This window comes from Bubalus bubalis, chromosome 2, assembly GCF_019923935.1.
Source record: "Bubalus bubalis isolate 160015118507 breed Murrah chromosome 2, NDDB_SH_1, whole genome shotgun sequence".
Lineage (NCBI taxonomy): Eukaryota > Metazoa > Chordata > Mammalia > Artiodactyla > Bovidae > Bubalus > Bubalus bubalis.
In genome coordinates, this window is record NC_059158.1 from 158,397,293 (window position 1) to 158,419,223 (window position 21,931).

At 53.3% G+C, this 21,931-nt stretch overlaps 1 protein-coding gene and 1 long non-coding RNA gene across 6 annotated transcripts in view; one reads left to right on the forward strand and one right to left on the reverse strand.

Annotated features, from left to right (window-relative positions):
• TNS1 (tensin 1) overlaps positions 1-21,931 on the reverse strand; it is a 219,627-nt gene that overhangs the window by 190,915 nt on the left and 6,781 nt on the right. For 3 of the 5 annotated variants that reach the window (XM_044937778.2, XM_025278227.3, XM_044937783.2), the window contains 2 exons: positions 16,383-16,497; positions 1,890-1,927 (listed from right to left, as the gene is read on the reverse strand). In XM_044937778.2, the coding sequence (XP_044793713.2) occupies positions 1,890-1,927; positions 16,383-16,497 (153 nt within the window). Of the gene's footprint in view, positions 1-1,889; positions 1,928-16,382; positions 16,498-21,931 lie in introns of those variants that run through there. The other 2 variants (XM_044937779.2, XM_006046388.4) reach the window with 2 other exon arrangements.
• Positions 1,312-3,284, forward strand: LOC123332180. Its single transcript, XR_006548946.2, has 2 exons — positions 1,312-1,968; positions 3,040-3,284. It is a non-coding gene; the product is annotated as an uncharacterized LOC123332180 (long non-coding RNA).

A 21,931-nucleotide genomic window follows, 5' to 3' on the forward strand; every position in this document is an offset into this window, starting at 1 on the left:
CCTTTCTCCTCTCTGACTACATCCACGACTGCAAGAGATGGATGGCAAAGAGGGAGGGGCAGCTAGGGACCAAGGAATGTCTGCCCATAGGCAAGGAGGGGACGTTTAGAAGGAAGTACAAGGGCCCGGAGACAGAGGTGGGTGAGGGTTTATACTGAGAGACCTTGGGAAAGTCATTCAACCTTTGGGTGCCCCGGTTTCCTTATTGGTAAAACCATAGGATCTTTCAGCCTGTTTTTTCCTCTGATAGAATTAAAAGAATAGAATCGATAATACACTGAAGTGCTTTCTAAGGCCTACAGCACTATAAATGTCCACTGTCATTGAGAGAAACACGTGCAGGAAGGAGGGGGCCTATTGGGGAGGAGCAAGAACACCAGAAAGTTCTGGGATTAAGAGTGGGAAAACTGCTCTAAATGAAGAGATCAAGGAAGGAGATGGAAGGAGAAGCAAAAACTCACTCCCCACCTGGAGAAGAAAAGGCTGAGGGGGTCAGAAAAGCAGAAGACAACAGAAGAGGCAGAAACCGTCCAGATGGCAAGAACAAGCCAGGCCTTTGACACTTGTGCTGGGAAAGCCTGGAGTTTCCAGATGAAGAGGACAACAGCCCTCAGCAAGGCCTGAGCAAAAGTCACTCAGGAGGAAGTGGGTCCCCTCCAAGAGAGACCTGCTGAGTCCACAAGGTCTACAAGCGTCACCTTTCTAATCATCAATTACCCGCTATGTTTTGAGCACCTGTTGTGTCTCAGGAACTGCGCTGGGCATCACACATATTATCCCATCTCATCCTCGTAATAGCCTTTTCTTATTCCCACATCCTTAAAAATGAAACAGAGGCTCAGAGAAGTTTACCCAGCTAATAAAAAGCAGAGCAGAAGATGCTCTGCTGGGCTTCCACTGCTCAAAGTTCCTTTTTGAAGCATCCTTCCTCCTCCTTCCATTCCCTGAACTCCTTCCTGAAAGATCAAGGGTGAATGTCAAAGGGAGGGGTTAGAGGGCAGGGAGGATATTAACAATAATGGAGGAAGGCACGCAGACGGGCTGCCTAGGAAAGTTAAGGCAGGGCATTTCCAGCTCCTGAAAGCTGGGCGCATCTGACAGAACAATTTCCTTCCCAAGTAATCCATCATAATCCAGCCTGGTGTCGCCCCCACCCCCATGACTCCAGAAGGCTGCCACGGGCGATCCATCACTCTTCTGCCAGGGCCTGAGAGGATACAGCCAGCCCAGGGATCAGCCAGCTCGACCAATAAGGACGCAGCAAACCCTCTGGTCTTCCTGGTTTTTCTCTCCCCCAGGACCAGCCAGGAAACACTGATGAGGAAACCGAGGGCGAAAAGTGGGACCCCGCCAATAGAGTAGGATGGTCGCTCACGAGGTTCCAGGCCCAGAGGTCGCGACCCTGAGCTCTGACCTTTTTCCACCTCACCCCTCCTCCGCCTACCTATCCCCGGCTCCCGCCCTCGGGGTCCTGTGGCTGTGACCCCCCATCCCGCCAAATCCGGCCGACTAGAGCTCCACGCGCGGCCCACGGGATGATTGTAAAGCATCCCTCTGCCCCTCCATACCACCCCATGGAGAACTAAGGGGAAATACCTTCAAAGGCCCTGCCCCCGGAGCTCGGTCTCCGCCAGCCACCCCCCCAGCAGCCGCCGAGCGTGCGCATCTCTCCCCCATCCCCCGCTCGCAGCCCCCCGCCCCCAGTCCTCGCCTTCACCTTGACCTGAGTCCGCTCAGGGGCCCAGGAACTTTGCATAAACAAAGAGAGAAGGAGGAGAAGATCGGGGCACCGCCCCCGGCCCGCCGGCGCCCCCGCTCCCGTCCTGGGACCCCAAGCCCGTCCGGCCCTCCAGTCCCCCGCGGGACCGGGCGGCCCGCAGCCCCCTTACCTTGGCCTGGCATTTCCGATGACAGGAGAAGCTGCAGACTGCAAGAAGGCGAGACACAGAAAGAAAGTTTAGCCGCGAGGTATGAAATGGAAACTCCGGCGAAATCTCCTCCCACCCCCGCCCGCAACCCGCGCTCGGGAGGGAAGGAGGGACGGAGGGAAGGAGGGACGGAGAGAGGAGGGGGCGGGGGGCTGCCGTGGCTCCCCGGGGCCTGCGGGGCGGGAACGCCCGGGACTGCGGACCCGCGGCCCAGGAGGCGCCGAGGCCCCCGTCGCCTAGAGCCCCTCGGGCGGGCGCGGGAAGTTGGCAGGAGCAGCCGGAGACGAGGCGACCCACTCCGTGGCTGGGTCCTGGCCACCCAGGCCCCTTGCCAGCTGAGCCAGGAATAAGAGGACCGTCTCCCCTTACACACGAGGCAGCAGGCGGCACCCCAGAACCACATCACTCTCATTCCGGCAAAGAGAGACATACAGACCCAATTCGCGGTCCAGGAGAGGGCCTGTGCACACACACATACACATTGACACCCACAGACACCAATAACCACTTACACACGGACACTCAGCATACGTGCACACACAGCACACACAGCCAGCCTCAGACACCCACTGGCAAGCCACACACAATTTCATGGGAGACCCTCAGAGCACAGGCTGACACAGACTGTGGACACAAACTCACAAAGTTTATGAGAAAACACATGTGAGTTGAAACACACACAGACACACACACGCTCACACATAAATGCACACACACACACACACACACAGGACTTGCTCTGCCCTCCCACTACCAGAAGTTGGAATCAAATTTCCTGTGGGGTTCCCTCAGCCTGGAATGTCCCAGCCCTGCCCGCCCTACCCCCAGGGCCCTCCACCCAGGATTTGGTAGTCCCCTCCCACCAGGTCCCAGAGATGGGGTGAGGGGTCTCCTGAGCTGAGCTGCTGCACGCACTTAGGCCTGCAAAGGCAGCTGGGCCATGGAGCCAGGGGCCACCCTGACCCCAGATCCTCACAGCCCTGGTCTCAGTCAGCTGCCTTTCCTCCTGGATCCATAGTTTTGTTGTTGTTTAGTCGCTAAGTCACATCCGACTCTTTGCAACCTCAAGGACTGCAGCCCCCCAGGCTCCTCTATCTGTGGGATTTCCTAGGCGAGAATACTGGAATGGATTGCCACTTCCTTCTCCAGCGGATCTTCCCAATCCAGGGATCGAACCCAGGTCTCCTGTATTGGCAGGCGGATTCTTCACCGCTGAGTCACCAAAGAAGCCCGAATCTATAGTTACCCACCCCTTTCCAACCTCATGCCAAACAGATCCCCAGCGAAGTGCAGAGGGGAGACCGAGGCACACATGAAGGCCCAGAGCTGTCAATAAAGCCTCCATGGCTCCTCACATGAAAGCTTCTGGTTTGTCTGCAGTAGTAGGGGGTGGGGGCAGAAGCTGGAGGACACTGGGCGGAGCCTGTGATGTGACCTTGGCTAGACCTTGTTCTCCCAGAACCCAGTTCTGGCCACAGCTCAGGCCTGTGACTCAGCCAGTGCTGAGCAAAGCTTTCCTGACCCCACCAGTCACACAATCCAGCTCAGGGACTTCTCCACCCCCGGCCACCCAAGTCAAGTCATGCCCACCCTTCTAGCCTTTCCGCTTCTTTCTCAGTGGTCCCACCCTCACCACCCCAAGTGGCAACCCCCTCCAGAGGGTGTTTCCACTCTGACACCAGCGGCCTTCCCATTCCCATCCCTGAGCCTCCTTTCCTGGCCTTGGAATGTGGAATTGAGAAAGCCTCAGGCCATGTGGCCTGAGCTTTGAAGGCCCTTCCAGCCAGGCAGGCGCCCATTGGGCCAGTGCCTCTTGACCCAAGGAGCTCTCCTCCTCCTCTGCTAGTCAAATGCCAGGTCTTCAAGAATAATAATTCAGTGGACATGAATTTAAGCAAACTCCGGGACATAGTGAAGGACAGGGAAGCCTGGCGTGCTACAGTCCATGGGATCACAAAGTCAGATACGACCTAGCGTCTGAACAACTACAACAAGAATAAGTGCTGGGGCCCTCCTCTGGAGGCCTCTCTAGACACTGTTCCCTCCTCCTTGAAGCCATCACCACAGAATGTGCTTCTCCTGACCATCTTGCTTCCTACACTTGTTGGCTCCTTCAAAGAAGGGACCTCCTCTCTCTCTCCGTCTCCCTGTCTCTCCCTCTCTGTCTGTCTCTCTCTCTTAAACACGTACACACACACACACACACACACACACACACACATATGTGACACAGCGGTGCCTAGTACAGAGTAGAGGCTTAATAAATGCTTGCTGCATTGACCTGACTGAAGATCTCCCCTGGAATTTATGTGCATCCGCATTTAATCGGGCTTCCCTGGTGGCTCACATGGTAAAGCGTCTACCTGCAATGCAGGAGACCTGGGTTCGATTCCTGGGTCGGGAAGGTCTCCTGGAGAAGGAAATGGCAATCCACTCCAGTATTCACAATTGGGAAATTCCACAGAGGAGCCTGGTGGGCTACAGTTCATGGGGTCCTGAGTCTACAGTCCAAGAGTCAGATATGACTGAGCAACTAACACACACAACCCATTTAATCATCCCCACCCAACACTTAGTCTTTTCCTGAGCCATAACCCTCCCTACGGAGAAGGCAATGGCACCCCACTCCAGTACTCTTGCCTGGAAAATCCCATGGACAGAGGAGCCTGGTAGGCTGCACTCCATGGGGTCACTAGGAGTTGGACAAGGCTGAGCGACTTCACTTTCACTTTTCACTTTCATGCACTGGAGAAGGAAATGGCAACCCACTCCAGTGTTCTTGCCTGGAGAATCCCAGGGACTGGGGAGCTTGGTGGGCTGCCGTCTCTGGGGTCGCACAGAGTCCGACACGACTGAAGCGACTTAGCAGCAGCAGCAGCAACCCTCCCTACAGCATCTCACAGTCAATCAAAAAGGCATTCCGTAGGGCTTCCCTCCCCAGGCTTCCCAGGTGGCTCAGTGGTAAAGAATCTGCCTGCCTATGCAGGAGACACAAGAGATGTGGGTTCAATCCCTGGGTTGGGAAGATTTCCCTGGAAAAGGAAATGACAACCCACTCCAGTACGCTTGCCTGGAGAACCCCTTGGACAGAGGAGCCTGGAGGACTGCAGTGCCTGTGGTCACAAAGGGTCAGACATGACTGCGCAACGGAGCATGAACTCAAGGGCTACCCTGAAGGGCTCAGTGGTAAAGAATCTGCCTGCCAATGCAGGAGACACAGGTTCAATCCATGATCCGGGAAGATCACACATGCATCAGGCATCTAAGCCTGTGTGCCGCAACTACTGAGCCTGTGCTCTAGAGCCACAACTGCTGAAGCCCAAATGCCCTAGAGCCTGTGCTCCACAACCAGAGAAGCCACTGCAATGAGAAGCCTGCGCACCACAACAAAGAATAGCCCCAGCTCGCCACAGTTAGAGAAAAGCCTGTGCAGCAGTGAAGACCCAGAACAGCCAAAAATAATAAATTAACGAAGTTTAAAGACATCCCTAAGGGTCCACTCCAGGCCTCCAAGCCCAGTCTAGACACTGGGAGCACAGTGAGAGCCAGGACTCCATCTTCTTCCAGCATCAGACTTCATACTCCTGACATTCACAGCGTGCATCAAGCTCTTTCCTACCTCAGGGCCTTTGCACTTGCTGTTCTCACTGCCTGGAAGGCTCTTCCTCACCCCAGCTCTCCACTGTTCACCGATCCACATCCATCTTCTACTTCTAGAATCCACTGAAAGCTATCTCTTCCAAAGAGTCTTTCCATGACCACTCAAATTAGAGTAGGCTCCCCGTTATTCTTTCTTAGCAGTACCCTGATAAAAATCCTCTTAGCACAGCTCACAATCTGAAGTCATCTTGGGAAATTCCTGCTTGCCTATATATAGTACACCTCCCCACACTAGACTGATGAGGGCAGGGAACGTGTCTGTCTTGTTCACCCTGTATCCCCAGCAGCTAGATCAGTGTGTGCTACAAGCACACGGTGCCAAACAACATCTTTTAGAAAAAGTCCCACCCTCTGGGCAGACCAGCCCCCAGGACACTGACAACCTTGTCTTTGTGGGAATGGCACAAAGATGTCCTTTCTCCGGGTGGACCCAGCCCTGTACCTGGATGCATGGCTTGGTGAACAAGGCACAGACTAATTCCAGGACTCTCCTGGGCAGGCGCCCTCGGCACTGAGCAGCCTGCATGACTATACAGGGCAGCCCTGCCTGTCACACAGCGGGCAGACACTCAGTAAATGCCCTTGAATGGAGGGCAGATGGGGAAATCGTTGGGCAATTGCAGTACAATGTGCTGAGTGCTCCCTACGTGCTGGAATGCAAAGAGCTTGTCCTTGAAAGCTCTACAGTGGGGAGCAAAGAAATACTTCCCCAGCCCCCAGCTCAAAAGACAAAAGCTTGGCAAACGGAATTCAAGTGGTAGGTTCCAGGCAGCCCCAGTGTGGTCAAGCCCCCACAGATGAATTTTTATGCCTTAAGAAGCACCTGCTCCCACACCCAAGGAAATCCTCTTGCCCCGAGCCCCCTCCAGGGAAGGCTCCTTTACAATCTTGGTCACCTGTCTCCGGTATTCTCCCATAGGGCAGTATTCCTACTCTCCAACTTGCCTCCCTCTTGCTGTAATTTGAAATATGCTGATCAGCTGGCTTCTCACTTCTCCGATCAATGACGCATTCAAATGGGTCACAGAAAGGGAAACCACAGCAGGGAGCCTCCAAGGTGGCCCCAGTGTGAATCACCTCCCAGTAAGCACACCCTTCTGCAGTCCCCTCACACGATGAACTGGTTTATAGACCAATCGTATATTATAGAAAAGATAGTGTATAACCTCCGAGGCTAAGTTATCAGCCTTTGTCTCCTGGATTGCTCACTCTCGGGGAAGCCAGTCACTGGGTCATGAGGACACTCAGCCCAATGGGGGTGCCGTGTGGGGAACAACTGAGGCCTCCTCCTGCCAGCCAGCACCAGGTTGACTGGCACACAACTGAACCACCTTGGAAGTGGATCTTTACTCCATCAGGCCCTCTGATGACTACAGCCCCAGCTATCTTGACAGTAACTTTATGAGACACCCAAGTCCAAACCACCCAGGTATGTGGGTGAGGCCCTACTCATGAATCCCTGACCCACAGAATCTATGTGAGAGAATAATTTTGTACTTGATGTAAACTGCTAAGATTTAGGGTGATTTGTTACACAGCTACAGCTAACTAATACAGATACCAGAGCACAGGATCCTTCAGAAAGCAAGAGGCCAAAGGCTGACGCTGAGAACTAGTACCAGAGGCCATCCTTTGGGTCCTTCCTCACTCCCTGAGTATCTGTATATTCCTCTCTGTAATTCCTTCTTCCCTTTCATTACCTTACCAAGCAGTTAGTCATCCAAAGAGCCTGCTGAGTCTGAACCTTCCTCTTCTACCACTGTACCAGTTCAGACCAATTATCCTTCCCTGGGCCACATCCCCCCACCAGCCTTGTCTCCCTTGAATTCACTGAGTCACAGGCCACTCCAAGGAACAAACTGATCGTATCACACCCCTGTTTAGAACCCACTGTCCAGCTCAACACACTTATTAAGCCTACGTCTTGCCTCCACCTCCAGCCAGTGCCCATAAAGAGATCTGTCCCTGCCACACCAAATTCCACAGACTCTGAGTCTACAAGGCTTATGTCTGGAATGGTGAACTCCTATATGTACTTCAAGGCCCAGTTCAAAATGCTCACCCTGGATAATAAAGCATTCAAAGATGGTCCCTCTCTCCTCTGTGCTCCAAGAATCCTCAACCCACAACAAAGCTCTTATCACCTTGGAGGACTAAGCATTCCCTTATTATTTGTTCTCCCCCACATTCAACTGTTTTAAGACAGAAAGGGAGGTCCTGTTCAACTCTGTAGCTTTGTGTCCTGCCCCTTCCCCTAGTACTGGGTCTGGCATAGATGAGGCTCAATAAATGTGGAGTAAATTTCAAACTGGAAGGATTCTCTGCAGCCTAAACCCTTGGGACCAGGGCTGACATTCTGAAGCAACGGAAAACATATAAGTGAGGGTAGGGAGCTTCACTCTTCAGCTCCACCCTCTGCGGGGAGAAGGCAGGTGGGGACCTCAGTTAGTCTTCCTAAGTGCTTCAGGGCAAACACCACCTACGATCAAGCCTGGCAAAGGGTGAGAGCACTGAAGGAGTTGATTTATCCTCACCTACTCCCCCAGGGCTCCTGCTTTCCATCTACCCACTTTCCTACCTGGCTGCATGTAGACTGACTCTCAGCTCAGATGCTGGTCATGCACCAGCTCTGTGATCTGGGACAAGTTACTTAACCACTCTGACCCTTCATCTCTTCATTTCTAAAATGGGGGTAATAAAAGCATCGACCTCACAGAGTTGTTGTGAGAACTAAATAAGTTAATATACCTGGCCAGCCCAGAGGTTGTTCTGTATAAGGGTTAGTTGGACCAGCAGCATCTCCATCACCTTTGTGATATTAGACGGAAAAACCCTGAGTCAGAAGAACTGGGTTCTAGTCCTGACTGCTATTACAGCTGTGTGACCCAAAGCAAGTCACTCCCCTCTCTGAGTCTCAGACTCCTGCTCAGAAAATAGGACAGCCAACTAGCAGCGTCCAGGGCAGATTGGGCCTGGGCCCTTGTCTTCATTAACTGGCTCAATGTTTAAAATACAACGGCTTCTTCTCTCAGCTGGAGTGCCATGCAACAGAGCAGCTCTCTCTGGATCCTTGGGGCCCCCACCATGGCCTTCTGTCCACACTCACTTGCCTGCTTTACCGCCAAAGTCCCCTGCATCTCTGACCCCTGTTCCAGGGGAACAAGGGCAGGAGAACTCCAACCTCCCCCTCCTAGCACCCTTCAGATATCCTGAACACACATCTCAGGATCAATGCCACCTGAGCACGCCCACAGAAGGCCAGGGACCCTGCAAGATGAGGACCTCTGGGGAGGGACCCTGTCAAACCAAAGCTCCATGGAGCCCAGAAGCCCCATCTCGGCCAGTGGGTGTCAACACTGCCCCTTCACAATAGAGCCTGAGATGGAGCCAAAAGCCTCGGAGTGGGGAGGTCACCTGTGGGGACGAGCACCCCAACCCCAGCCCTTGGCTGACTCCTGCCTCACTGGGCGGCCTGGACTCTGTCCTGGGGTGGCTTCCTGCCTCTTGGGAACACAGGAAGCCAACATTGTTGGGATCTAAATGGCCTTTTCCTCCTGGCCTCGGGTCGGAAAATGAGCGCAGAGCCTCGGCGTGCACCTGACCCCGACGATAAAACGCCTGCGTGCCCGGCAGGCCTCTGCTCCTTCCCCAGCTGGCAGAAACCTGCCCTCCTGCCCACCGGGCCTCACAGCTCTTCCTTGCCTCGCTTATTTCTGTGGCCTGGCCTGGAGATGTGTGATGGTTTATATTAGTTGTCAACTTTCAGTAGATTGTGAGTGAAGCACATTGCCAGCCATAATGTGGGTGGGCCTCATCCAATCAGTTGAAGGCTTGAACGGCAGAGACTGAGCTCCCCAAGAAAGAAGGAATTCTGCCGGCTTTTAGACTTGAACGGTAACTCTCCCCTCGGTCTCCAACCTGACTGTCTGCCTTGCAGATGTTGGACTTGCCAAGTCTCTACAATCACGTGAGCCAATTCTTGACAATAAATATCTATCTACCTACCTACCTACCTTATTAGTTCTGCTTCTCTGGAGAACCCTAATGCAAGATGACTTGGGATGGTAGGGGGAGTGCATATGGTGTGGCTCTGAAGTTGAAGCAAGAAGAAACCTTCTTGGTCACCCCATCCAGTGGTTTTTGTTTTTGTAGCCAAACTCTTGATACAGCTGGACTCTTACATGGAATCTCAATGATGTTGTTTAACTGCTAAGTCATGTCTGTCTCTTTTGAGACCCCAAGGACTCTAGCGCACCAGGTTCCTCTGTCCATGGAAATTTCCCAGGTAAGAATACTGGAGTTGGTTGCCATTTCCTTCTCCAGGGGATCTTCCTCACCCAGGGCTTGAACCCATGTCTCCTGCATTGGCAGGTGGAATCTTTACCACTGAGCCACCAGAGAAGCCCCCTCAATGACATTGTTGTTCAATCACTAAGTCGTATCCAACTCTTTGCAACTGCATGAACTGCAGCACGCCAGGCCTCCCTGTCCTTCACTATCTCCCAGAGTTTGCTCAAACTCATGTCCATTGAGTCGGTGATGCCATCCAACCGCCTTATCCTCTGTCACCCCTTCTCCTGCCTTCAGTTTTTCCCAGCATCAGGGTCTTTTCCAATCAGTTGGCTCTCCACATCAGGTAACCAAAGTATTGGAGCTTCAGCTTCATCATCAGTCCTTCCAATGAATATTCAGGGTTGATCTCCTTTAGGATTGACTGGTTTGATCTCCTTGGAGTCCAAGGGACTCTCAAAAGTCTTCTCTAGCACCACAGTTTGAAAGCTTCAGTTCTTCGCATTCAGCCTTCTTCATGGTCCAACTCTCACGTCCATCCATGACTACTAGAAAAACCATAGCTTTGACTAGACAGACCTTTGTCAGCAGAGTGATGTCTGTGCTTTTGAATATGCTGTCTAGGTCTGTCATAGCTTTTCTTTCAAGGAACAAGCGTCTTTTAATTTAGTGGCTGCAGTCAATGATATTGGTTGGCATTTATTGACTGCTTGTTATGTGCCAGGATCTGTTCTGAGCACTTTACATATATTGTCTCAGGTAATTCCCACAGTAACTCAAGGAGGAAGGTTTGCTGTGTGTCTTATTTTAAAAGTTAGGTAACAGAGGCACAGAAAGATGAAGCAAGCTGTTCTCACTAGTAAAAGTTGGGATTTGAATCTAGGATGTCTGAGTCAAATGCAGGACCACCACACCATTCTGCTCGCTGATATATTTAACTCTTGAAACCAGAGCTGCTCCAAGTTAAGTGGGCAGAAGTTCCAGGGCCCCAAGTCCTTAAGCCTACCCTTGATTTCCCCCTTTTTCCTACCTTCTCAGGCCCCTGAAGAACCTTATAGTTCCTCTGGAACACAGTTTAGAACCTCAGATCTAGTGCAACCCCTCGTTTGGAGAACCGGGAAAACTAGGCCCAGAGAGGTTAAGCGTCTCACTCAAGGTCACACAGCCAGGCAAGAGGAAGCCAGGACTAGAACCCAGTGTCTTCCCACTTGACCAGGCTGCTTCCAGTGACTCCAAGGAGTGACTGGGACACAGGCTGGAAGCTGGGATTCCCAGTAAAGAGGAGAAATCCTAAAACAAGGTTTCCCCAAACCCAGCTAGTGAGGGCATCTAGGTGGACTTGTCCCATTAAGGACTGAAGCATCTTCCCCAGGTACATCCCACTCTCGGGGACACCGCAGGTGACAGCCCTCACCTTGCAAGCTGACCAGATGAAGAAGGGGAGGGCTCTTAAGTCTGGGCCCCACTCAAGGCTGGATGGCAGTCTTGGGCTCTTGAGCTGCCATTCTGGTCTCTTCCCTTGGATATCAGCCTGGCGGGAGGCTGAGGCCATTTGTCCAGGCCCTAGACTCCCTAGAGCACTGCCCCCCAGGGACCTGTGGGAAACCCTCTGTTTGGACTGAGGAACTCCTACACATTCTTCAAGATCCAGACAACATATGGATTCCCTACTGAAGACTGACAGGAAAATCTGCTGAGTCAGAGGCAGCCTTTCACACACGCTGGGCTCTGGAATTGTCCAACAGCACATCTGTCTTCCCAGGTTAGGAGCTGGGTTTTGGCTCCAGCATGGCATACAGCCCAGAGGGGCCGGGTTCATGACTGTCAGATGGGTGCACGCCTGCACGCAGGTGATGGAGGGGTGGCCTACATTGGGAGAGTTTTCCAGACTCTGCAGATGCCAACAAAGGAATTCTCCAGGGCCTCCCATGGTCTGGGCCTCAGTGGATATTCTTGGTCCAACCCTTTTTCTAAAGATGACAAAACTGATGCTCGACAGGGGAAGAGATTTATCTGAGCTCACCTGGCCTGTGCGTGGCCAGCCCCAGAAGTCAAGGCTAGGCCACTGACAAAGGTCCCAGAGGCCTCTTCTCCCACTGTCTCATCTACCTACATCTCCCCATGGGGAGACTTAGTCCTGACACCAGGGGTCACTTTCAGTTCAGTTCAGTTCAGTCACTCAGTCGTGTCTGACTCCTTGCGACCCCACGAATCGCAGCACGCCAGGCCTCCCTTTACAGCCACACAAAGAATCTCAGTGCTCCTCACAATCACCCCCTCAGAGAGAGGACTGGGTTTATTATTAACCCTTTGATACCTGGGAGGAAGACCGGCCACGGTCTCATGGCCACCTCTTTGCCTGTATAGCCGTCACGTTGGCACTTACATGTCCACCCACCTCCATTCTGTCTGCCTCGTTCACCTTTGAGCCTCTCAGAACCAGAACTAGACCCCGGGTTCCCTGACTCTCTTCCCGACCTTGTCTCCCACCCCACCTCCTTCAGCCATAGTCTGTTACACAGTGAAAGGCAGGTGCATGTGGGGAGCTATGGGGCAGGGCAGCCAGTGGGAGACAGGACCCAGAGCCCCCATCTTTCTAGGTCTGGGCTGGTGTTCTCACTGCCCCTGCCTGCAGCAAAAGTTCCCTCAACATTGCAAACCCCATGGAGACTGTGCATGCAGGGCCTTGACACTCAACCCTGAACCCCTAACCACTAATCCAGAGAGTCACTGTGTTGCAGCCTGTGACTTGAAGACAGGAAGAAGAGCTAGTTCAATTCAGTTCAGTTGCTCAGTCATGTCCAACTCTTTGCGACCCCATGGACTGTAGCACACCAGGCCTTCCTGTCCATCACCAGCTCCCGGAGTTTACTCAAACTCATGTTCATTGAGTCGGTGATGCCATCCAACCATCTCATCCTCTGTCGTCCCCTTCTCCTCCTGCCTTCAATCTTTCCCAGCATCAGGGTCTTTTCAAATGAGTCGGCTCTTCGCATCAGGTAGCCAAAATATTGAAGTTTTAGCTTCAACATCAGTCCTTCCAATGAACATTCAGGACTGATTTCCTTTAGGATGGACTGGATGGATCTAGGGATGCAACCCTAAATCCAACTGGTTGGATCTGGTTGCAATCCAATGGATTCTCAAGAGTCTTCTCCAACACCACAGTTCAAAAGCATCAATTCTTTAGTGCTGAGCTTTCTTTATAGTCCAACTCTCACATCCATACATGACTACTTGGAAAACCATAGTCTTGACTAGATGGACCTTTGTTGGCAAAGTAATGTCTCTGCTTTTTAATATGCTGTCTAGGTTGGTCATAACTTTTCTTCCAAGGAAAGCATCTTTTTATTTCATGGCTGGAATCACTATCTACAGTAATTTGGGAGCCCCCAAAAATAAAGTCTGCCACTGTTTCCACTGTTTCTCCATCTGTTTGCCATGAGCTAGAGAGCACAACAAATCCTTTGGTTTGGCCTTGGAGAACTGACGCCTCAGCCAGTGAATGACCTGTGCAACCATTTCTGGTGACCCTGGATGGATGGGTGGGTGGATGGATAAATGGGTGGGTGGAGGGAGGGAGGGAGAAAGGGATGGATAAGCGGGTCTCATGCCACCATGATCTCCTGGTTCTAAACCACAGAGAGTCGGTCCACTTCTGCATCTCCTGCCATTAAGCCCAGTGGCACCAACCCTGCCCCCAAACCTGGTGACCTCACCTGTCTCACTGGGGGTGTACACGTGGCCTGAAGAGCGAGGAGTCTTCTGTCTTCCCTTGCAGGGCTGGAGGCCCCTGGGCCTTCCATGGCCCAGTTCTGACACCTGCTGGTGCCTCTGGAGAGTGGCCCTGGCTTCTTCCTTCTCGCCACTCATTCACTCAGAGCTACCAAACCAGCCTGGCAGCCCTCTTGGCTACCTGCCCTCCAGTCTGGTTCACACTGGCAGGGCCAGGCTCCAAACCAGATGAGACCAAGGACATCTTTGCACACCGTGGGAGCCTTCCATTCACATGGGATCAAAGCCCCTCCTCCACCCAGGCCCTCTAGCCAGGTCATCCTGGGAACCTAAGACCACAGACTATCACAGAACGTGCAGCCAGAGTGCCCACAGTCACCCAGTGAGTGTGTCAGGACTGCCTTCTACTCCCAGCCCTGTGCCGCCTCCTATCAGAGCAGTGTTGTGTGTCACTGGGGTGAAGGGAAGAAGCACTGGGAAAGAAAGGAGGGAACTGGGGGTGGGCCAGAGGTTAACAGGAGCAGGTTCAAGAGACAGGATGAGGTGGGGGCTATGATGCAAGCAACATGCAAGACCCCACCTTAGGCAATACCTCCTTGACTTCTCCCAGTTCAGTTCAGTCACTCAGTCATGTCCAACTCTGCGACTCCATGGACTGCAGCACCCCAGGCTTCCCTGTCCATCACCAACTCCCGGAGCTTACTCAAACTCATGTCCATCGAGTCAGTGATGCCATCCACCCATCGCATCCTCTGTTGTCTCCTTCTCCTCCCACCTTCAATCTTTCCCAGCATCGAAGATGGGAGAAGGGGACGACAGAGGATGCGATGGTTGGATGGCATCACCGACTCAATGGACATGAGTTTGAGTAAGCTCCGGGAGCTGGTGATAGACTTTTCCCAGCTCTGACTCTTAAGCACCATCCATCCACAGAAGGTAAAGAATCCACCTGCAACGCGGGAGACCTGGGTCCAATCCCTGGGTTGGGAAGATCCCCTGGAGGAGGGCATGGCAACAAACTCCAGTATTCTTGCCTGGAGAATTCCATGGACAGAGGAGCCTGGTGGGCTATAGCCCATGGGGTTGCAAAGAGTCGAACAGCACCAAGCGACTAAACACATCCCAGCCGGACCACTTGGGAGGAGGGTGCCACCATGTGGCTAATTTGGGTATTACATACGTTCCTTCCTGCTGGCCCCCTAAAGAGTTTGGGTGTTCCAATCCTGCAGTTAAGGATCATAAAACTCTGCCCTTGGCCTGTATCAGGCTTGCCTGGAATGCACCCCAAATGCATGCACACACTCACACACTTCCATCCATCCACTCCAATTTCAACACCAGCAGAAACTCCTCATCTAGGAAGCGCTCCTTGCCCAGAGAGCACACAGGCTGGAAACACCACTCCAACCCAGCCAGCTGCGTGTCTGGGCAAGAGACTTGACTACTTGGAGCCTCAGTTTCTTCGGCTGTAGCACAGAGATGACACCACCACCTCCCAGATGCCGTGAGCCCTGCATGAGGTCACGTGTGTGTGCTTCACTACTGTTTTCATCACTGTTCCCTAGGGTCTGACACCCATCTTCCCCGCCCCACTGGGACACGGGCATGGAGGGAAGGGCGGGAGAGCCCGGCTAGAAAGAAGGCTCCAGGAAAGAAAGAGCCTGGCGCTTTAGCATGTTTGACATACTTGGCGTACTCGGGAAGTACAAGAGATGCAGCTGGTTTCACTGTGCACTTGGGGGGCAGGGGAGACATGGGTCAGAGAGCTGGCAAGGGGCGAGTCCACCAGACTGCACGGCTGCAGAAAGGTGTCTGTGCTTTGCCTTGGGGGCATGGGGGCTCCCGGGGCGAAACCCAGGGAACTGACGCCGAGTCCCAGGGAAGCTGGCACGGAGGTGGGCTGAGAGGGTGGGTGGGGATGCGAGAGGCAGAGGGGCTTCTGTCAGTCACCCAAGTGAGAGAAGTCACTTAAGATGAGAAGCTCAGGGACTCAAGCTGTATGGGAGCGGGGAGAGGCACTGGCGATTGATGGGAGACGACAGAGGGAGGCAGCCGGTGGCAAGTATGTGGGTGATGGTGTCAGTCGCTGAGACTGGGCACAGGGGCCTCCTGCTGATTTCACTGTGTGATCTGAGACAAGATATGGACTCCTCTGGCAGCAGTGACAGCCGAGCCCGGGCCGTTCCAGGAACACGTGAAAACGACTGCAAAAGCCTGCCAGCCAGCAGGCCCTCTGCTGAGGCCAGCCGGGGGCCTCTTAGACTCTCCCCTCAGTTGCCACAAGGGAAGGACTGTGGCTTGGCATCTTTGCAGTACTCCCAGTGCCAGGCACACGCCCCCAGACACCTTCCACACGCCCTGCACATAGCAGCCACACACCAACCACATGACATCCACAGGCCAACCACACCCCTTCACACACCCTCCACACGCCAGCCACACACCAGCCACACACCACCCACCTGCCACCACCACGTACTATCCAAACGCCTTCCCCATGCCATTCACATGCCATCTGTAGGCCACCCACATACCTTCTTCATGTCATCCACACACAAACTACACGCTATTTCCATGCCATCCATCACCTGCCATGTGCCATTCACATACACCTACATGCTCGCCATCCGTGTGCTCAGCCTCTCCTCCCAAATGAGAACCAGGCACCCACTTGGAACCCCAAGGACATCCCAGCCCCGCCAGGGCCCCAAGCCTCTCATTTCCATGAAGACACACTCCCCCTCCCCCATGGCCCCGCCAGCCACTCACCTTTGCAGGTGCAGCCCTCTCGGGTGATGACCTGTCGGCAGATCCCACAGGGCTTCACCTTCTTGAAGGTCTTCACCTTGAAGTGGTGAGTCTTGGGGGCCTCCAGGTCCTCTGGCTGTGGGAGGAGAGGCACAGAGGTCAGGCTGGGCTCCTGGGGAAAAAGCCGGGAGACCAAGGGAGAAGCAGGCCAGCACTGGGGGAAGAAGTGAGAGCCCCTTCAGCCGTGAAGGGCCTGAGCCCATTTCTGGAAAGGCGGTGCCCATGGAAAGAGAAAGCTATGGGTGTGACCCAGACTCCCAGACGGCAGTGGGGCTAGACAACCAAAAACCCCAGCATCCAGGCACCACAGGCTCCTCCATGGTTTCTTAATCACTTTTTCTGTATTAGCAAAGTGCACTGATTTTAAACGTGCTGCTCAATACAATCTGACACATGTATGCCCCCTGGGTTCACACCCCTGGAGGCTCCCTGGTGACCTTCTGAGTCACTATCACCCCAAGGTAAGCTCCATTGGCTTCTGTCACCAAAGACCCATTCTGCCAGGTTTTTAAACCTCATGTGAATGGAATGGCACCGTATATACTCTGTCTGCTTCCTTGACTCCGCAAGAACCTGTGAGATTCTCCCCTGCGGTCACACAGAACAGCAGCGCCCTCCTTCTTGCCACTGCATAGTACTCCCCGTGCGCATGCAGCTAACTTCATCCATCCCTGCTGACGGCCCTCAACGCCTCACCCCTGTGAGTGCACTGCCCCTCAGTTCTCTCTCGAATCCTCATCATTACTCCCTGCCTCAGCCCAGAAGTCTTCTTCCATCTTTATTTCTATTTCCTCTTCTTTACATTATGAAAATATCAATAGGTTAAATATCCTTTAAAAAATTTTCTTTTAGCTGCATGCAGCATGTAGGATCTTAGTTCCCTGACCAGGGACTGAACCTCCACCCTGCACTGGAAGTGTGGAGTCTTAACCACTGGACCACCAGAGAAGTCCCTAAATATCCTTTTTAAAATGACACCACCACACACATGGGATGAGAGTCAGGCTGGCAGTCCAAACCTTCTCTGTGTCTGGCTTTCTGTGAGCTCTGGGCCAGCTGCCAGCCTACCACTAACAGGGGCCTCAGTTGCCCCCTCCAGACAGTGCAAGGTTGGGCTCCACACCCCCTTGTGACCACAGATGTAAAAACACTCTAAGTCACAAAGTCATCCACGCTGCTTAAGACCCCCTCCCTCCTCCCACCTGCAGCCCCCAGCCCAGGCACAGGCTGTTCTGAGGACACCCCAGGAAATCATGCCCTGAGTGCAGACGCTGCTCCTCTCCCAGGCACCTCCCCCTGGTGTCTGACTGGATTCATTCCCTGGCTCAGGCAGCAGGGGCCAGCAGAGCATAGACACTGATGCTGCCCCACTGGCTCCCCAGGCACAGAGCTTTCCAAAGCCCCCGGCACACGCATGGGCACACACAGATGCAACTGCACACCCCACCGTTCCAGGGAGAAGGTTCTTTTTCTCCAAGTCCCCCTCCTAGCACCCTGGTCTGAGCCTCCCAGCTCTAGGTGCTCAGGGGACGGCTGGCAGAGTCCCAGAAAGTTTTGATAGCAAATAGACATACATAAATGTATGCAATGCCTGTAGGTTGGAATACAAACCCAGCATGTTCAGGGCTCACAGCTGAGAGCCCTGTAGTGCTGAGTCCTGGGTAAAGGAGATGGAGCCATGAGAGACACAGAGAGAAAAACAGATGAAAGGAGAGGCAGAAAGCCAGCAGGGAAAGAGGCAGAAAGACAGAGAGAGGCAGAGGGAGAGAGAGACAGAAACAAAAGAGGAAATACAAAGAGAGACAGAGACAAAGAGAAAAGCAACAGTCAGAGAAAAAAAAAAAAGAGGATCAACATAAAGGCAGAAACAAAAGCAGAGACAAGCAAGCACATACAGAGAATGAGAATGATTAGATGGAAACACAGAGACTATAAAGGGAACCAGTCTCAAAGGGGAACAGACAGACAAAAAGGACACAGGAGCCAGCTTGAAGGGGCTGCTCAGATCTAGGAAGACGTGAGCATCAATACATCATGATAGTAGTGATTAATCAAAATGCATGCTGACAGTAATGGCAGTCCATACTGATAAGTGAAATAAGTGAAAACACTGAAAGGCTGGTGAGGAACAGAGCATTTACGAGGCTCAGAGCACCTCCCCACATCATGCTTATAAATTACAAAGGGGAAAAAAGTAACTCTGCCTGGCAGGCTCCGCTTTAATCAAGTGATCAAAGCTAACGTCACCGGTAAGGGGATGAGTGGAGATCGTGCGCTAGGGAGGGGATAGAGTGAGAACAGAACATCACTTCTGCAATACTCCTGCCAAAGACACACAAGCTGAATCTAATCAAGAGGAAGCATCAGACCAACCCCAACGGAGGGACAGTCTACCAATGAAGTGGCTTATAATCTTCCAAAGTGACAAGGTCACTAAAGTCAAGGAAAGGCTAAGGAGACTTCCAGACTGAAGGAGACTAAAGAGACCTGACAACCAAATGCCACCACTGACTCTGAACTGGATTCTTTCCACTCCCCTAAAGGACATCAGGAGGACAATTGGCCGATCTTCAGCGGAGACCAAGGATGAGAAGGTAGTCACTCATCAGTGGCAATTTTCTGACTTGGATGGCTGTGCTGGGTTAGGTAGGAAAAGTCCTTGTAGGAAAATAGGGCCGTATTCAGAGAGGGTCGGAGAAGGCAATGGCACCCCACTCCAGTACTCCTGGAGAATCCCATGGATGGAGGAGCCTGGTGGGCTGCAGTCCATGGGGTCGCTAAGAGTCAGACATGACTGAGCGACTTCACTTTCACTTTCATGCATTGGAGAAGGAAATGGCAACCCACTCCAGTGTTCTTGCCTGGAGAATCCCAGGGACGGGGAAGCCTGGTGGGCTGCCGTCTATGGAGTCACACAGAGTCAGACACGACTGAAGTGACTTAGCATAGCATAGCCTTCAGAGAGGGTACGGCAATGGATCAGCTACTCTCAAATAGTTCAGGGGCAGCGGGGAAGGCTCTCTGCACTGTATTTGACACTTTTCTGAAGTTTTAGATGGTCTTAAAATTCAAAGAGACAGACAGACTATATGTTGAGATGGTGGGGAGGCAGAAGGGAGCAGAGATAAAGCCCAGAGCCGAGACAAAGAGAGTAGAGGGTAGTGAAGCCAGCAGGTGCAGGAGCCCAGCTGTGCCCGCTGTTGGCTGGACCAGGCAGCAGGACCCAGGTTCTGATATTCCAGACACTTTATTCTGGGAGCTTCAGCTGAGGTTGGGGGTGAGGGGGTGGACTGAGAGTGGGGGCAGGGCACTGCCCGGCTCTGGACTTGACCCAGTACCTCTTATCCCACACCAGGAGGGGCAGGTGAGTCCTCTCCTATTCTGAGGTCTCACCTCCCGTGTTTTCCCATCTCAGCCCCCTGCTGGCGACCTTCCAAATGATCTCTGTCACTGACCTTCCAGGGAGGAGACCCAGTCCCTTGTCAACTGCAGTAGCCAAGGCTTAGATGGGAGGAGAAACAGGGAAGGGATTTGGGGTTCAATTTAAGGCATGTTGGAAGGGGCATGCAGGAAGCCCTAAAGCCCAATCATCTCAAGCCTACTCTGCCCCCGGAAGCCTGCCTCTCCCACCCCACTAAGTCAGCAGAGCTCCCCATACCAGCGTATCTTCCAGCCTTATCTGCCTACGACCCCAAATCTAGCCCTTTCCCTAAAGCCCGGGGAAAGAGGCCTCCCCACTAAAGCAAAGTCAGGGCAGTGGAATCTGCCCAGTAAACAGAAGAGGAGCAGGCTGGCCTTCCAGGCTGACCAGCAAACACCCAGACTTCTCCCCTGGGTCCTGGGCTTGCTTGCTCTGCTTGGACAACTTCATAAAGTCTGGTTTACAAAATCTCCTCCCCCGTGGGCTTGGAGAACAGACATGAGGTTCAGAAAACACGCTCTCCGGCCTTGCTCACGGCATCTTTGAGCTGCCCTGGGTGATGGTCCGTCACACACCTGTCCCCTATATCCACCCCATCCTGGTTCTCTGGCTAAAGGATCTCTGGGATCTCTGGGATGGGAGTCTAGAGACCAGCTTTCTAGACTGGCAGTCTTGGGACCATCAGTGGCCTTCTCCGGGCCTCATAGTCCCCAAATGGAAGTGAGGGGTTTGGACAAGACAGCCTGGGTGTACACAGTATCCGGGAAACAATGGGCCAGTCTGAGAGGAAGGGACTGTGGGATCTAGGGGGTGGGACTTGCTGACGTTTACAGAGAGAGCGCTGTCTAATGGGGCATCACCCCTCCGTGAGGGGCTGGGCAACCCCAGTGGGAGTGAGGAGGCCAGCTGGGCCATGCCCAGGAAAGTGACCCCAGGTCATAACCTTGACTCTGCCAGCATCTCTGGCTATATACACTGGGATGGCTGGTAATCTTGTTACGAGTCATCCACAGAGGTCTTAAGATTTCCTGGGATGACGGAGGAGGAAGTATAGGGTAGAATATCTTCAAATATCTGAAGGAGCTGTCATGGCTGTGAAGTTTCTTAAGGCAAAACAAAACCCCAGTGGGTAGAAGGTGCCAGAACTCATGATTAGACAGGAGAAAAGAACTTTCAAACAATCATAGGTCAAAATCCAGAGGAAGAAGATAAACGAGGGTCTAGCACCTCCCCTGCCCCGCCCACGGTTACTCTCCAGGTACAGGCAGAGGATGAGAACGGAGCCCATAAAGCACCAAGCTCAAGGGTAACGGCTTGTTATGACAATAAGCATCATTTTCCCTGACAAGTGGCAGACAGCCTCACAAAGCTCACTGGCCCCTCCCTGGCCGGATTAGCTCCTAACGGACCTAGGGAAAATTCAGGGCAGAAGAGGCCCGGCCACGGCAGAAGCTGCCTGGTCTGTCCCCGGTCCACCTCTCTTGAGAGCCAGAACTCAGAAAAGGGAAAGGGTCCCAGCTGAAGTCATTCTTCCCCACCCTCCAAGCCCAGAGCCCTAGCCCGGCAACAAGCCCAGCCAGCGTCAGAGGGCTGCTCTGGCCCTCTGGGGGAATCTCTCCCTGCCCCCTCCCCACTCTGTTCAGTCACGCTGCTGCCAGAGGGGTGTGGCACATCTGGCTTGGGCAGCCTTGGCGGGAGTTCTTGGCCTTGGGGTGGGAATGGTTGTTTACTGGCTCCTCCCTGCCCCGTGGGGCAGAGCGCAATGGAGTGGGGGTGTGACGAAAGGGGACTGATAAGCCTAGAGGTCCTCAGCTCATGAGCTCCTGACCCCGAAAACATCCCCAGCCCTGCCCCACTGGGCTCCCTGGGCCCCACACTAGGAGCCATGGATGACGAGGCCAGAGGACAGAAGTCGGCAAGCCGGTAAGCCTCGGGAAAGAAAATCACGATAAAGCAGGCCCCGGACAAACCTGGAGTGTCATTCAGTCCTCTCCCAGCAATCCACCCCTCCGTGTCTCATCACCGTCGGCTGGGACACCAGGACCTGGTTGGCATCAGTGCTTATTTCTGTGAGGAAGACTGGGACTCC